Source organism: Haliotis asinina, chromosome 15 (genome assembly GCF_037392515.1).
Source record: "Haliotis asinina isolate JCU_RB_2024 chromosome 15, JCU_Hal_asi_v2, whole genome shotgun sequence".
Taxonomy (NCBI): Eukaryota; Metazoa; Mollusca; class Gastropoda; order Lepetellida; family Haliotidae; genus Haliotis; species Haliotis asinina.
The window spans coordinates 570,454-587,393 of NC_090294.1; the positions used below are offsets into that span (position 1 = coordinate 570,454).

The 16,940-nt window shown below is 41.3% G+C and overlaps 1 protein-coding gene across 1 annotated transcript in view; it reads right to left on the reverse strand.

Annotated features, from left to right (window-relative positions):
• LOC137265929 (uncharacterized) overlaps positions 1 to 16,940 on the reverse strand; it is a 99,415-nt gene that overhangs the window by 11,999 nt on the left and 70,476 nt on the right. Inside the window, exons 3-4 of the mRNA XM_067801407.1 lie at positions 10,526 to 10,665; positions 4,185 to 4,441 (exon numbers count right to left, since the gene is read on the reverse strand). Coding sequence (XP_067657508.1) covers positions 4,185 to 4,441; positions 10,526 to 10,646 — 378 coding nt within the window. The 5' untranslated portion in view covers positions 10,647 to 10,665. The remainder of the gene's footprint in view (positions 1 to 4,184; positions 4,442 to 10,525; positions 10,666 to 16,940) is intronic.

A 16,940-nucleotide genomic window follows, 5' to 3' on the forward strand; every position in this document is an offset into this window, starting at 1 on the left:
AACTAGTGTCAAAAAAAACCCCCCACCACCAAACATGTTTCTGGTCTAAACAAAACTCAAAATATGGTAACATTAAATGTTTTATTGTTAAAAGCAATAATTCAGCAACAGCATTTTATGGATAACAAGAAGACAGCTTGTGATCACAGCTTGTGATCTAATATCACAAAACACTGGGGTGCATTTATCCAGTATTCGATCACCAATACATACAACAATACAACTTTCTGGGCAGTGCATATTGTTCAATACCACGTGTGGCCATCCCTAGCAGGCCCGAACCTGATGTTGAACTGACTAGGTGAGTCTTCTGACGACTTGATTAGGGATCCAACGCAGGACAGCAACTTCAGCATTCCTCGTTAATGGTGGATTTTGGCATTTCCCAAATATGACGTCTCAGTTATTCCCAAAGGTGCTGGAACTTGCTTTCATCAAAAAAGTTGTTTCTTCACCAGTTTCACTGCTGCCAGTGTCGCACAGTCCTGATTCATCTCTCTCTGGCACGTCAGCATTGGCATGTCAATGTCATGCCCTTGAAAGGTCGATTGGCACGGAGGCCATGAATGGCCACAGCTGACTGGACGTCCAATGTTGTAGGCTTGTGATGATGTCACAGGTAGTGACCTTGAGTATACCACTGTTTGGCCTGTCTGAAGTACTGCCTGTCTGTCGTGGACGCATGACAAATCTTCCCAAGGTGGATTTCCAGCACCCAATGGTCCCAGCCACATGTTCTTGTCTGTTCCATCTGTACATTATGGACTCCTCTCTCCCTCTGCTCTGGTGTTAAATGAGGCATGTTCCCAGTTGTCAGTCGGTTAAAATGATGTCAGAGAATAGGCCTGGTTAGCTTTTACACCCTAATTTGACGTGGGTCAATTTGTGCAGTTTCCGTTTTATTTGTGTAAATTTGTTTTTTTTCCATAAAATACAAAATGCAAGTGCACATGTTTCTCTAGGAGTAATCATTTGTTTTTTGCTTTTTTCAAACAAACTGATGATTATTTTGACAATTTACAGTAGTTTTTATTTTGGTGGTGTTTCTTTTGGGAGTTAGTTTAGGTATGCAGAGACAAACACTAGCAAGTTTCCATCCCTGACATATATGACTCTGGACTACTGGCAAGACGAGGGAGCGCTTTAACCACCACACAAACACAATTGGACAGCTTGTATGTTGTAGGTGTTTTAAAGTTTGAACAAAGATCATTTCTTGTAAACTGGCACACATTTCTACACTGAATAAGAAAATACAGATTCAGCATAAAACAATACTCACTCACCCCCTAACATACTGAGCACTATTATCCCAAGACATGGAGCCCATTCTCGTTAAGGTGATCTGGAGACATCCATGCATCTTCTACTTGGTCATACAGGAAGTCAGTAACACACAACACATCTGAATATAACACCTGATCAGCCTGTCACCTGTACACTCGTTACAGGTAAGCCAATACCATCAGGTGAAAATGATGCCACTGGCCACATAGGCTGCACATGAACATTTTAGTATTATGGATGTTAGTGAGAATCATAAACAACTCCTAACCTTCTGCATCAAAAGAAGTTGACACTGAAGTGTTCCTTAAAGCTTGTGATCTGCTTGTATCTGTTCACAATTCAACAATATGATAAGAAGTTAAAATGTGTTTTTCCACCCATAAGCTTAAGGTGCCCATGTTTGAAGGCTGAATACTGCTTGCAGCTGAATGTTGTTGTCACATGATCAGCCTCATGCTAAAGACATCCTGCTGAGGAGAATGACATCAAGTTCTTCCATATTCAGTTGTGGAAGTCTTAAATTTCTATATCTGATGATTGGAAATAATATAAACTGAAGTATGTACTAACATGTCAGCACCGGACAACCCTTGGGTCTATAGTAAACAAATGGAGGTGTTGCCTTCAGGTAGAAATACCAAACATTTCTCATTTACATGCATGATGTATCACTTTTCATCTTTTTTATCCCTGCTAACAGCAATTCTCCCTAAGTCATAAAGACAGTCTAAGTAAACTTCGTCTCAGTGTATTTCGTTACAATCCACCACTGAGTCTAACAAAACCTAGCAGAAGGTCGTGTCAGGTAACCTTTGAGCAACCAATGACGGTCCAATCAAATGCGAGACAGTTAAATAGATTTAACCAATCAGACAACGGCTACTATTTCGGGATCAGAGGGACTTTCAAAATATTCAGGTCACTGACACAGATCTCTCCACAAACAAAAATCAGCATATAACACAATTATTTGACCAGCAGCATATACTCTTTGGGGTTTCTGTTGACATGGTTACCATTAGCTAATATTTCTGAAAATTAACATCCTTGAATATTGTCAAAAACACTACTGTCAGCGACTGTTTACTCACCTTTGTCATGGCAGTATGTACGCCGTGTGCATCACCCGGAAGCGATCGTATGCTAAATAGCATTCGGAATCGTTCGGGTATGAACCCTTTCGAGATAAGAAGTTCATAAGGGATGTGCGACTGTGCACTTTTGCAGTTTGGTAAGTTGTGTTCTGATTGGTCAATCTCAAAGGTTACCTGAGGCAACCTTCCGTAAGGTTTTGTTAGACTCAGTGATGGAGTGTAACGAAAACTACTAAGGATAAGTTTACTTAGACTGTCATAAAGAGGTTACCTATCCAGGATAAGTTTACTTAGACTGTCATAAAGAGGTTACCTATCCAGGATAAGTTTACTCAGACTGTCATAAAGAGGTTACCTATCCAGGATAAGTTTACTCAGACTGTCATAAAGAGGTTACCTATCCAGGATAAGTTTACTCAGACTGTCATAAAGAGGTTACCTATCCAGGATAAGTTTACTCAGACTGTCATAAAGAGGTTACCTATCCAGGATAAGTTTACTCAGACTGTCATAAAGAGGTTACCTATCCAAGATAAGTTTACTTAGACTGTCATAAAGAGGTTACCTATCCAGGATAAGTTTACTTAGACTGTCATAAAGAGGTTACCTATCCAGGATAAGTTTACTTAGACTGTCATAAAGAGGTTACCTATCCAGGATAAGTTTACTTAGACTGTCATAAAGAGGTTACCTATCCAGGATAAGTTTACTCAGACTGTCATAAAGAGGTTACCTATCCAGGATAAGTTTACTCAGACTGTCATAAAGAGGTTACCTATCCAGGATAAGTTTACTCAGACTGTCATAAAGAGGTTACCTATCCAGGATAAGTTTACTTAGACTGTCATAAAGAGGTTACCTATCCAGGATAAGTTTACTCAGACTGTCATAAAGAGGTTACCTATCCAGGATAAGTTTACTTAGACTGTCATAAAGAGGTTACCTATCCAGGATAAGTTTACTTAGACTGTCATAAAGAGGTTACCTATCCAATGATTTCCATTCTTGGATACCAAGTTTCAGATATTATTTGTCCAGAGGTGATTTCAGCATCGTTTTGCTTTAAACATAATTTACTCAAAAACGAAATGGATTAGGCACAAGTTATCCAACGAAAGAACGCCTTCTTCCATTTCAGCTGGGTCTTATGGTGCTGGGTCTTAATTTTAAGCTCTCATAGCGCTAAGATAGTCATAAGTTCATGTTAATATGTGGCACTTATGACTATCTTAGCAGAGACCATAAATGGTCTCTGATCTTAGCGCTAAGAGATCTCTGAAAATCTAGACCCTAGTCAGTTAGATGCTGTCAAACAGCAAACTGCCATCAATAATTTAAAAAGACCGCAAGTGATGTTGGTTTATTGGATAGTTTTTGACACTAATATTGATTTGGTTCACCAAATAAATATTGGTAAATATTCCATGTCATGATACCTAATCATAATCCAGTTTCTCCCGAAACAAATCTGCTGGTATTCAGTTTTGACAAAAGCTAGAAATGTTGGCATAATTCACGCTAATCCTTGCAAGTTTCTGGTGTGTGTGTGTGTGTTTGTGTGTGTTTGTGTGTGTGTGAGAGTGAGAGAGTGTGTGTGTTTGTGTGTGTGTGTGTGTGTGTGAGAGAGAGAGAGAGAGAGAGAGAGACAGAGAGATGTGGTTTGCCAATGTAATCACTGACTGTCTGCTGATTTGGCACACATTATATTTAATAGACCAAAGCAGGGGTCAAGTTAGGATGTATGACAGGATTTGTGACTCCTGGATTATGTAACCTACACCTGCAATCAAACATCTGACTCACCTGCTCCAGGTCATCTCGGCACTCCCGGCACCTTCCTCCATCTTGGGCTGCATTGAAGGCGTAACAACCGCCCACTGACATGGCGTCCCGCCATGAAATGTTCCGAAGGAGGTCCCCATCGTACCAGGAACACACCCTCCAACCAGGCGCACACAATGAGCTGCTGTTCTGAATGTGTCCATTCCACCGCCCCATACATGCTGACACTCGCTTGTGACGTCGCAGGCCGTCCCCATGGCCATCCATACACCCTGATCCTACAAACAACATCACTCACATAAGTTTTCAAAAAGTTTTCCAACATTAAAAAGAGTTAGGCATGCATTATAATTGGTTCAGTTAATAATAACTGGTTCAGTTAATCCCAACCTGCTGTCTGACCATGTTATAACTGCTTTAGTTATTCTCCTTAGACTGTGTGGCACCCTGATAGAACTGAGACTGCAATTGTTTGACCATGTTATAACTGCTTCAGTTATTCTCCTAGCACTGTGTGGTGCCCTGATAGAACTGAGACTGCAATTGTTTGACCATGTTATAACTGCTTCAGTTATTCTCCTGGCACTGTGTGGCGCCCTGATGGAACTGAGACTGCAATTGTTTGACCATGTTATAACTGCTTTAGTTATTCTCCTGGCACTGTGTGGCACCATGATGGAACTGAGACTACAACTGTCTGGCCATGTTATAACTGCTTTAGTTATTCTCCTAGCACTGTGTGGCGCCATGATGGAACTGAGACTACAACTGTCTGGCCATGTTATAACTGCTTTAGTTATTCTCCTAGCACTGCGTGGCGCCATGATGGAACTGAGATGGAACTTTTACCATGTTATAACTGCTTTAGTTATTGAGTTTCATCTTTCTCATCTCATACATACTGACAGTAACCAACACAGTCTTAGATGTTACTTGCAGTTACTAACACTGGCTCTCTGATAACATGTTTAAGAGAAGTATGTTAAAGTAAACACAAACAGTAAATATTTATCTTGTGTCTGACATTCTCAACATTCAAGATGGTGGATACAACAGCTGAGGTATGCACCTTTATATCGCCTCTGTCTTGACCATAAAGTTTCCATTTCATCCGGTGCTTAATCTTTGACTGATAGATCAAAACAACCTATAATCAATTGATGCTAATGATGCAGCCAATGTGATGAAAGGATATTCAGTGAAGAAGATGAGCTGGAAAACCTGTTAATACCTGTTGGCAGATAAGTGTGGGTGATTACCGTCCTTCTATTGCCCATCAGTACTTTATAGCTTGTTCATGACTAATTCTTCCTCAAATTAACAGTAACGATCAGGCCACCACCGAACAGCTCACCAACAGATCCTCCCTGCCTGACTCCCAAATCAGACAGGTTTTTAATAAACTGTCTAATACACCATAATGGAAAATTTATGTGTGCTTCCAGCAGAGCTAAGCTAACTACTTGGTGATCATGGTGGACACAGTAGGCAGTGAAGAATCCCCTATCGATTTAATGTTGTCCTGTACAGCCTCTCTAACCCACTCAACCCACTCCTTAGGGGGCAGTTGTACACTGATGATATTTAATCCCTTCTTGAAAAAACCAATTAGGTCCTCAGACAGGGTGTTTTTATGACTGACTGATTGTGAAGGTGAAACTGTCAAGAATGGCTGCACTGTGTGCTGTGAGACTAGAAACCTGAAGGCAGAGTAGGATATGTGACCTGGCCAGCTTCCTTGCTCTGGGTGTTTGGAGTACCCATAACTTTATGCCATGGTTTATGAAAGGGAGGTAATTTAAGATATATCGTCCAATGCTGACAAAGTAGTTACCTGTCAGCCATCTTGCCCCAGTTGGATGTCATCTACATGTTATCTTTCATAGATTAAGGTAAAAGTTTTGTCAAAAGGACAAATACCGAGCAGCTGATGAAAGATACAAACTAGCCACACTGTGCCCAGCCGATCTTCAACAGCCACTCTTACTGTATATTAACACATTGATGTTGGAGGTCGCAAAAATACAGGCCCATGCTGTAACAGAAGCTGTCTGTGGAATGGAGGACTTTAATCAGCAATCCTTACCTTCTGTTCTTCTAGTAACTTGAAAAAGTCAAACTTACAAAATAGTTTCATTCAATTTTGTCACATACATTCTGACACAATTACATTGTCTTGAGTAACCTGTGACACCTCATGTAAATGCACTACAATCAGGTGAATTCTGACATTTCACAAACACTAAAAAATTAAAATCTATGATGTATGCTGCTTTCCAGTGAAACAGTCACAACAGATTCACAAAAGTCTTTTGTGACAGGTGTCACTCATCACACTGCGTGAGTGGTTACGAGAGTAAGTGAGATCAGCAAACTGTGGCGCAGCACACCAGTACACATTGCTAAGGATCATGGTCTTTTATAGTCTAACCACATCTCTGATGAAAAGTCATTGCATAATTCTGATAGAGAAGATCAATGGCTATGCAGCCATGCTCCATGTGGTATACACTATGGAGACACTATCACAGGAAATCTTAGAGCATTGTCAAGCAAGACTCCATGCTGAAATGTTGCATCATTACATATGAGAGAAGTTGTGAGTATCATTGCATATGAAAGAAGCTGTCATTCATAAATTATCCTACCTTTCTTGCCATCAAAATTAAAACAAAACCAGAACATTTGAACCACTGGAACAAATCTGCCTTACAGCCTCCAAACAGAGCAGACAACAAAACCAAATGGCCACAACTGTTGAGTCAGTGCAATTCTCTTCCTTATTACCTACACCTTAGAATCATTTATTACATATCAACTGCACTGGCTTTAGCTAATATACCTCTTAATGAACATTTCTTATTTTTTTACACATCTAAACAGAACCTCCTGATGTAGGAAACCTTCCTAAACCACCCAAGTAGATCCTCGAGATGCTGTCATGTGGATGATTGAGACAAAATGGCCTAGGTAGTTTTTCATCTTTGATGTAACACTTCAGGCTTGGGAACTTCCAACACCTATCTGTGAGTTTTTGATGTTAGCATAACCTATGATGTTCTCTTTCTTCAAGCTCTTTGCACCATATAACCTTCCTTCTCCCCATGAGGAACCCATGTCAAAAAGAGGCAGATATGGAGGTCAATGAGGCTTTACAACAGTTTAAACCTAGACTTACTTGAAGCTGGCTGGGACATAACCACTGGGCCACCTAACTCCCAAAGGTATGCAAAAGGAGAGCATTTTTTCTACTCAAATAAAATATCTTTCTTTAAGATAAGGGAAAAACTTTTATCACTTTTATTTGAAATTTAGATGGTCTTCTCAGAAAAACACAGAAAATGAAAATAAGGCAGATTGTCAGTGACAGCAAGTTGCTGAAACGACACATTGATAATATGGCGAGCCCTAAGCTTTCTCCATGTTTCATACATGCACCTACAGTGTCTCAAATTCCTGCTTCAGACGTACAGGGACTACTGCTTGTCAATCTGTTTCAAAACTGGAAAATGTATAACTCTGAAGTTTGACAAACTTTCAAATTCAACAAGCAGGTGCAAAAGCAATAAAACATCGTTTTGGGAACACTTATTGTAAGAGTAAAAATACTACACACTCCAGTCTGTTATGGATGAGAAGTTGTCCTCTATGCAAAACATCACGTACTGATGGTTGGCAAGACAACATAAACATATTCACTCTTTTGTCATTAATTCTGCATAAATCAAAACAATTGTTCAGGTAAAAGAACTGCTTTTAAATAAACTTTTTGTCTCTTCAAAAACACAACAGAGCCACCTTCTTAAAAGTCTGTTGTAAATATTTTATGGCTGATGTTTAAGTGGAAGATTGCGATGTTTGTTTTTGAGAGCTCCAAAACAATGTCTGTGAAACCTGTTCACTGACAATATTACAACCACTACGGAAATACCTGGCAATTTGTTTCACACCAGATCAGCACAGGAGCTAATTTAGCTCATTTGGCAAGTGTCAGCAGTCTAGGATTTTGGAGGGATGATATTGCCATCTGTAGCAAGGTTCCCTACTCACTACTTTGTTCAACATTGACAGGTGCTACGTGTTTTTGCCGTAATCCAACATGGAGGCCTGACAAGCTTGCTGTGAGAACCTATTGAAGACTAGCTGACTACTTTCATGCTTCCTTAGTCACAAGACGGTACTGCAGGTGATTTGTGTTCACATGCAAATAAAACCCTAATATACTTGAAGGGAGTCAATTAATCGCTGAGGAAGAAGTCACGACCACCTCTTGCTACCAGCTTCAGGGGCTGCGGGAAATGTCAGCACCAACAGTTGGACTTTCCAAACCTCTTCTAGTCTTTCGTTACCATTCTCTCCAAAGGGCTTAGAACTCTATTCCATTTCTATGCCGACTGAGGCTGTCATCATTAAAGTAGTTTTATCTTTCATGTTGTACCCTAGCCTACAAGCAGATTCTGCATGGCTTAGACTTGTAAGAAAGGTTAAATGTGTTATACCACTGCTGTAGAATTCTGGCCCATTCTTGTCAGCTGGAGGCCTGCAGGTACTGTGCAGAAGGCCCTCTGTTGAAAGGAGGCTGAATGAATCTTAACATCATTACTGAAGGACTATGGCAGGAAAGCCTCAAGGTATCATCACACTGATTCCATGGTGGCTTGTCACAGAAGCGAAGTAGACTAAGGGGACAGCCTGTCACAGAGATGATCTAAACTGTAGGGACAATCTGTCACAGAGATGATCTAAACTGTAGGGACAGTCTGTCACAGAGGTGAACTAAACTGGAGGGACAGTCTGTCACAGAAGTGAACTAAACTGTAGGGACAATCTGTCACAGAGGTGAACTAAACTGTAGGGACAGTCTGTCACAGAGGTGAACTAAACTGTAGGGACAGTCTGTCACAGAAGTGAACTAAACTGTAGGGACAACCCATCACAGAAGTGAACTAAACTGTAGAGACAACGATTACACAATGCCATTTATAAAGTGGTCAAATGCAACATATGTCATATTAGGGATTTCACTTTCTTAGTAAAGTACAAATTCTAGTACTTTGTTGGTTGAGTCCCATCCGGGATTCTAACCCGCACCCTCAGAGTCAGGCACCTAATTGCCAGCATACAAAGTCAGTCGCCTAGCCCGCTCAGCCACCACATCAGCATTGACCTACACACCTGAGATATACCATGCACTAATGGGGAGCATGACAAGCCAGCAATCCAGTGACTGATAACAAAAGCATTGACCTACACACCTGAGATATACCATGCACTAATGGGGAGCACGACAAGCCAGCAATCCAGTGACTGATAACAAAAGCATTGACCTACACACCTGAGATATACCATGCACTAATGGGGAGCATGACAAGCCAGCAATCCAGTGACTGATAACAAAAGCATTGACCTACACACCTGAGATATACCATGCACTAATGGGGAGCATGACAAGCCAGCAATCCAGTGACTGATAACAAAAGCATTGACCTACACACCTGAGATATACCATGCACTAATGGGGAGCACGACAAGCCAGCAATCCAGTGACTGATAACAAAAGCATTGACCTACACACCTGAGATATACCATGCACTAATGGGGAGCACGACAAGCCAGCAATCCAGTGACTGATAACAAAAGCATTGACCTACACACCTGAGATATACCATGCACTAATGGGGAGCATGACAAGCATGTGATGGTGAAGGCCAATCCATAGACTAACAACTGGTCTCGGAAATGAACATGTTTTACTGAAAAAAGTTCATAGTAACAAAAAAATAATATAATGAAATGGAGCCCTGAGACTTTCTTCATTTTCAGAAGCTACGTGAATATGGACTTGACACATTTTCTAGACTTGCATGGGCTTTCTTGGATAAATTTGCTTCAGGTTCTGTACAACAGGCCTAAATAACACAGATCAAAGACAGCATGACTCAGCAAATCCAACACACAATAGCTATATCCACCATTTGATTGCTCCAGGAATAACGCAGCCCTAATGCAAAGGTCTTTCAGTGACAGCAATTAAATACCATAGAATTCTTCATATTCCTTGTCTGGGTATGAAATCAAACAGTGGATGATGTCACCAATCTTCACTGATTGTGTGATGAGTGGATGACGTCACCTCTATACTGATTCTGTGATGAGTGGATGGCGTCACCTCTGTACTGATTCTGTGATGAGTGGATGACGTCACCTCTATACTATTACTTTAGTACCTCAGGAACAGGAATTTCATGTGACATTTGCCATGAACCTGGGGACTAACGTCTGCCTCTTAGGAGGTCAATACATTCATATTTACTCTGGAACAGCTATTCTGCCCATAGAGCTTCCAGGTATGCAACACTTACCTGCACTGACAAGTTGCAAGATAAGTCCAGCAGTTCCTAGCAGGAGAAGAACCACCCCAGGGAGTGAGATGTGGGGCGTACTGCGCCCCCCTCCCCCTTGGCACTCACTCCACCACGCCATTGGCTGTCTTCATCTAGGCCTGAAACAGACATGCACACATTTAGCCCTGGTATTTTGCTATGAATCTTCATGACCATATAACAGAAATGAACCCTGATATTATGCTTCCTTGGCTGCATGAGACTAGGCTCCTGGAATAGTAATATAATGGAAAAGTATGGAGAGTGAGTGAGTGAGTGAGTGAGTGAGTGAGTGAGTGAGTGAGTGAGTTGGGTTGGGTTGGGTTGGGTTGGGTTAGGTTGGGTTTACCCTTTGGGAAGTTATATGACAGTATATCAGTTTGATATGGGAGAGAGGGAGGGAGACACAACAGTAGCCATTGTTCCATCCACTATCTGTTTGTCGAACAGGCTCACTGCAATACGAACGACTGTTGAATAACAGTAACTGTAACCAGAGAGTACATTATGCTTTGTAAGTTCACTGTCTTGTATTATTGTTCTCAATGACAAATGCCAACACTGATGAAGTCCACCAGTCTGTTTCTCACACACACTCAGACACAAACACTTTCTTTCACACAAATGGTTCTGCATTTACTCTTTTAATCCAGACAGTACCTATGCAGTCATCCTGTTGTACCAGACAGTACCCACGTAGTCATCCCGCTGTACCAGACAGTACCCACGTAGTCATCCCGCTGTACCAGACAGTACCCACGTAGTCATCCTGCTGTACCAGACAGTACCTACGTAGTCATCCTGTTGTACCAGACAGTACCTACGCAGTCATCCTGTTGTACCAGACAATACCCACGTAGTCATCCCGCTGTACCAGACAGTACCTACGTAGTCATCCTGTTGTACCAGACAGTACCTACGCAGTCATCCTGTTGTACCAGACAGTACCTACGCAGTCATCCCGCTGTACCAGACAGTACCTACGCAGTCATCCCGTTGTACCAGACAGTACCTACGTAGTCATCCCACTGTACCAGACAGTACCTACGTAGTCATCCCGCTGTACCAGACAGTACCTACGCAGTCATCCCGCTGTACCAGACAGTACCTACGCAGTCATCCCATACCATCAGACTTTACAATATACCTCCCAAGTTCACTCAAGATAAAATACTCATATACATTTTTTAAATTCAAAGAATTCTGAAGTAAGGTGTGGTGTGCAGTCATCCCACCCAAGGGAATAATGAATGCCTTACTGAATTTCCTTCATATCTCCACCATGGAGTTTTCATGGAATGCAGTTAATAATAATTTAATCTGTTAGATCCACTGCTGCCACTATTGCTGGCATAGAAAGAAGGTTCTGCCTTTACTGCCACACTGCATCATGGCAAAGGCATCACCACTCCTCCACTGCTGTGTACGCCTGTCTCTGGTGATTACTGAGGTCTGGCATTTAACTGAGACTGAGGAGAACAATCTGTCCTACAGTTCCTGAACCACATTTTCCCTTCCAACTAGCCCTCCCTGCCCTACATGAAGCAAGTCTAGGGCTCCTTTTCAATCTAAATGGGTATATTTGTTACTATAAACATTATATAATATACACTGAAAGGCAAAAGAAATGTCATTTGTAAACGTGGTACTAACTGGTGTAATTTTACACAGCATATTTATGAGGACCAAGGCTACAATGAAAAGACAACAAACTCTTATTGGATAATCAATAGTTTAATATTGCATTTCTGGTTACTTGAAACATCGTAATCATCGATGATGTCACTAAAGGGAGCGAGAGTCAATACCGTGTGTGACCACCGTTGGCAGTGACAACTGCAGCGCACCTTTTGACAACGGAGTGTACGAGCCAATTCACAAAGGCCATAGAAATTTGTGCCCACACTCTCAGGAATGCTGCCCGTAGTTGGTCTCCAGTTGTCGGCCGTGGTCTGACGTCATTGAGGCGTCTTTGGATCTCATCCCACAAATGCTCAATAGGGTTCACATCTGGGCTCAGGGCTGGCCATGGCATGGTTTCCACATTGTGTTGATCCAAGAATGCCCTGGTGAGTCTGGCGGTATGTGCACGTGCATTGTCCTGCTGGAAAACATGGTTCCGATGCCGTGCAAAATGGCGCAACGTGGGGTCTAAGGACGTGATCAATGTACCGGGCAGCTGTCACACCATTCCCTCATCCTGGACCAAGGTTCTGGAAGATTACAGGCCCAAGTTTCTGTTTAAGCCTGATTCCACCCCATACCATGATGCTCGGACCATCCCGAGTGTTTCTCTCCATCACATAAGCATCTTGGAAGCATTCTCCCCTACGACGCCAAACCCTAGTCCTCCCATCGGCTACGGACACACAATATCGACTTTCATCCAAGAAGATCACTCTTCTCCAACATCTCTGATACCAGTGTTGACGCAGTTGTGCCCAGTTTTGACGTTCACGTCGGTGACATTGTGTAAGAACTGGACCATGAGCAGGACGTCTACAAAACAGATGGCTGGCTTCAAGGCGTAGCCGAACTGTACGGTCGCTGATCACTCTTTGATGGATGCCGATGGTGCCTAGAGCTGTGTCTGTTGCCCTACTGAAGCGATCTTGCACGTGTTGACGGACGATTTGACGGTCTTGGCGTTGTGTGGTTACCCGGGGACGATCACTACATGGACGGTCATCTGTGCTGTTAGTGGCGTGGAGTCGCTCCCTGAGATGTTCAATCGTTCTAACAGAACAGTTGAAATCAATGGCGATGACAGAAGCGCGTTGTCCAGTATGAAGACATCCCATTGCCTGTTGATGTTGATCTCTTGTTAACCGTGGCATAGCTGCTGTAGTCAGGAAACGACTGATGTGCGAGCAGTCAGGGTGGCAATTTATACCCTGGATGCCCATGAGATGCACGTGCATTGTGCTTTCAATGTTGAGTTTGGGTGAAGTGATCCTTGTCCAAAAACAGTGAAAAGTAATCAAATTTTCAAGAAAAATGTTTTCGGGCAAAACTTTATCTTTTTCACTTTAAATAATGTTTCATAAATGTTGGTTGATATTATCAAGTGAAAAACAGTTGATCTAACTATGTCATTGATAAAAATTTCATGAACTGAAAACTACGACGTTTCTTTTGCCTTTCAGTATATTATATTGTGGGGCATTAGTATAACAGCTGACTAGTCCTTTGTCTATCGAACTGAGGTGAGGAGAAAACTTGACCTGTCGCTTGCCCATCTAACTGTGGCAAGGGGAACAGTTGACATATCTATCTGTGGTGTGGGGAACAGTTGACTTTTCTCTTGTCCATCTGACTGTGGCGAGGGGAACAATTGACTTTTCTCTTGTCCATCTAACTGTGATGAGGGGAACAGTTGACTTTTCTCTTGTCCATCTGACTGTGGTGAGGGGAACAGTTGACTTTTCTCTTGTCCATCTGACTGTGGCAAGGGGAACAGTTGACTTATCTATCTGTGGCGAGGGGAACAGTTGACTTTCTCTTGTCCATCTGACTGTGGTGAAGAGAAAACTTGACTTTTCTCTTGTCCATCTGACTGTGGCGAGGGGAACAGTTGACTTTTCTCTTGTCATCTAACTGTGGCAAGGGGAACAATTGACTTTTCTCTTGTCCATCTAACTGTGATGAGGAGAACAGTTGTTTTTTGTTTAGCTAACTGAGGTGGTGCTTAACATATGGAGTTAATGAATACATATCTGTATAAACTCATTACAATGTTTTGAGAAGATTTAAAAAGAAAATGCACGTGTGCAGAAAATGATCTTATCTTGTTCTTTCAAAATAATCCCTATCAAAACTTGAGTGGTATGTATTTTTCATGACAGAGCAGAAGATCAAAGAAAAACACGAATAGGACAAAAATAACTTCATAGCAAATTTCTAAATAGGTACAGTAAAAAATACCTGGAATAATTCCATGGGACCAGAATAGAATGGCATTAAGTGTGCTCTGTGAAGTAGGCAATGTATAAACACTACAATCCAAATATCAGTTACTTTTAATCATGCCAAATCAAGTGATAAATACAATATGACATGTTCCTGACAACTGTGTAAACCTTCTTTCTAACAGTATGATATTGAGACTGTATTAGATGAGCCTCAAGTGGCAGCCATTCATAAAATGTGAAGAGATTGTATCTAGTGCTCACAACACGAGTTTTTCTCTGAATCAAGAAATCAAGAGGAGGTCAAACAGTGCTGATGTGCTGTTGTTACCCTGTCTCTCAGGTTTATATTGGTTGTCATTTCACCTGATCTACATAGCATTTCAAGTCAGGAAACTAAATCGTTCATGCTAGCCAGGGCATATATGCATACACTTAAATATAAAAAATTGATTGCATCGTTGGTTAGAAAACTTGGCACAACAAAATGCATATTCCTGGTGAAGACAATTCTGTTTGTGAAGGATTTAGTGAAACAGAATGCTTCTTTCTTTGATCATAAAAAAATCCTTTGAATAAGAGTTGATAAAATTCAGTGAGATACGAATGAAGGGGTCAGTAAAACATACTCATGTGTCATGGTAGATTTTACAAGAATAGTCTTGAGGATGAGGCTGTATCTTGCTACAGATCCCAATGATTGTGATGTTAAAAAGAAAAAGTCATTCATTGCATATTTTTGTGGAAAAGAACTCATAACTACAAGAAATGTCTAAATATTGAAAAATAATATAGTTAATCAAATTTAGTGAATAAGATCTAGTAATACTCACAGAGAAACACCTGAAATGGTTTCACTCGCTGCTGTTGTATAGATGCAACAAATATATGTATAGGAACTAACAAATATATATATATACATGCCTACATGTGCACCTAAATGACACTGACATGTTTCTGATACACTGATCAATGACCCTTTGAGCTCTTGATAATGTTAATTTTTCTGTTGACAAACTGAATGGTTATCTCGCTGAAATATCTATAGCAAGAAGTCCTATTCTCATATGATATTGAATAATCCCTGATAAGGCGACAGATTAGCATGACCCATGGGACGACCCTTAGTAAAGCATCACTGGTTCTTGTGTGGACTTGGAGGTGAGTGATGTTTGAAGCCATAGCTCACACACATCATGACAGCCACGAACCTGTAGCCCTAGCTACTGACATCAACAAATACTCATCTCTGTAAGACAAAGACTCTGATTACTGTGTGCATGAACAGAATTTCTATAAATATTTGCCTGGTACTTACAAGGAATAAGTACTCAATTGTCAATTTAGACTCGATTCACTGAACTGGACGAACTATATTAGTGAACATTCAGGTAGAAGACTTGATGACGTATTCTGTCTTGTCCACAATGCTTAGCATATAAAAGAAAACATATCACTGCCAGGAGTCACTGGTGCTCAGGTTCTGTGTAAGCACCAAGATTGTCAGGCATTGGACTGCTACAGTAAGATACATAGGAGCTGTTCTCACAAAGAGGCAACGGCTCACTGAATGACTTTACAACAAATTGGAGCTCATCTGCAGAGAAAGCCATACTTTTTCTTGTGAGAGATCAAGCTGACAGATACTATCGGTGAAAAACAGGAGATAACATCAACTCCTGGCAAAGACCTTCTACTGATCTCCCCAGTAGAAGCCGGATCTTCCTCTCTAGGCGCCGACACTTCAACAGGTGGAATATGAACCCCATATTATGCCAATTTGCCCATAGTAACAGCAACACCAGGGCATTTACTGATGGCCAGGGCAGGACATGTGTCAGAGTGTAAAATCCACTCAGTGCTATCTCCCTGTCAGTATCTTGAAGGAACAGCAGAGCAGCAAAGGCAGTAGGTTGTCTGTACAACTCTATCACAATTACATTATGTTGGAGACAGGCCACAATGAATCTACTCTTGCTACAGGACAATAGCATCTCATTAGATGATGACCATATGATATTTTGTTTGTGTGAATGCCTTTTCTGTGCATTCTTGTGTGTGTATGTTTCAATGTTCAATAGTTTGTTGATTGGGGTCCAAGGTTTGTTCTGGAATTTACCGTCTAAAAACACTTTTTCCTTAGGTTCCTACCTTAAAGACTGTTTGCATAGTGGATGTCATCATAAAGTGTGTTGGAAAACAGACATTGTTCTGCTATATTTGCTGATAAGAAAGAAAAGAGCTTGTACCACTACACTAGAATAATGGAATAACATCCCTAAAATTCAACCTGATTCACAATGCTACCAAATATCTGACTTACATCACTACCAAACAACGTGGATCACATCACCACCAAACAACCTGACTCAAACACGACCAAACAATCTGACTCACAACACTACCAAACAAAGTGGATCACACCACTACCAAACAATCTGACTCACAACACTGCCAAACAACATGGATCACATCACCACCAAACT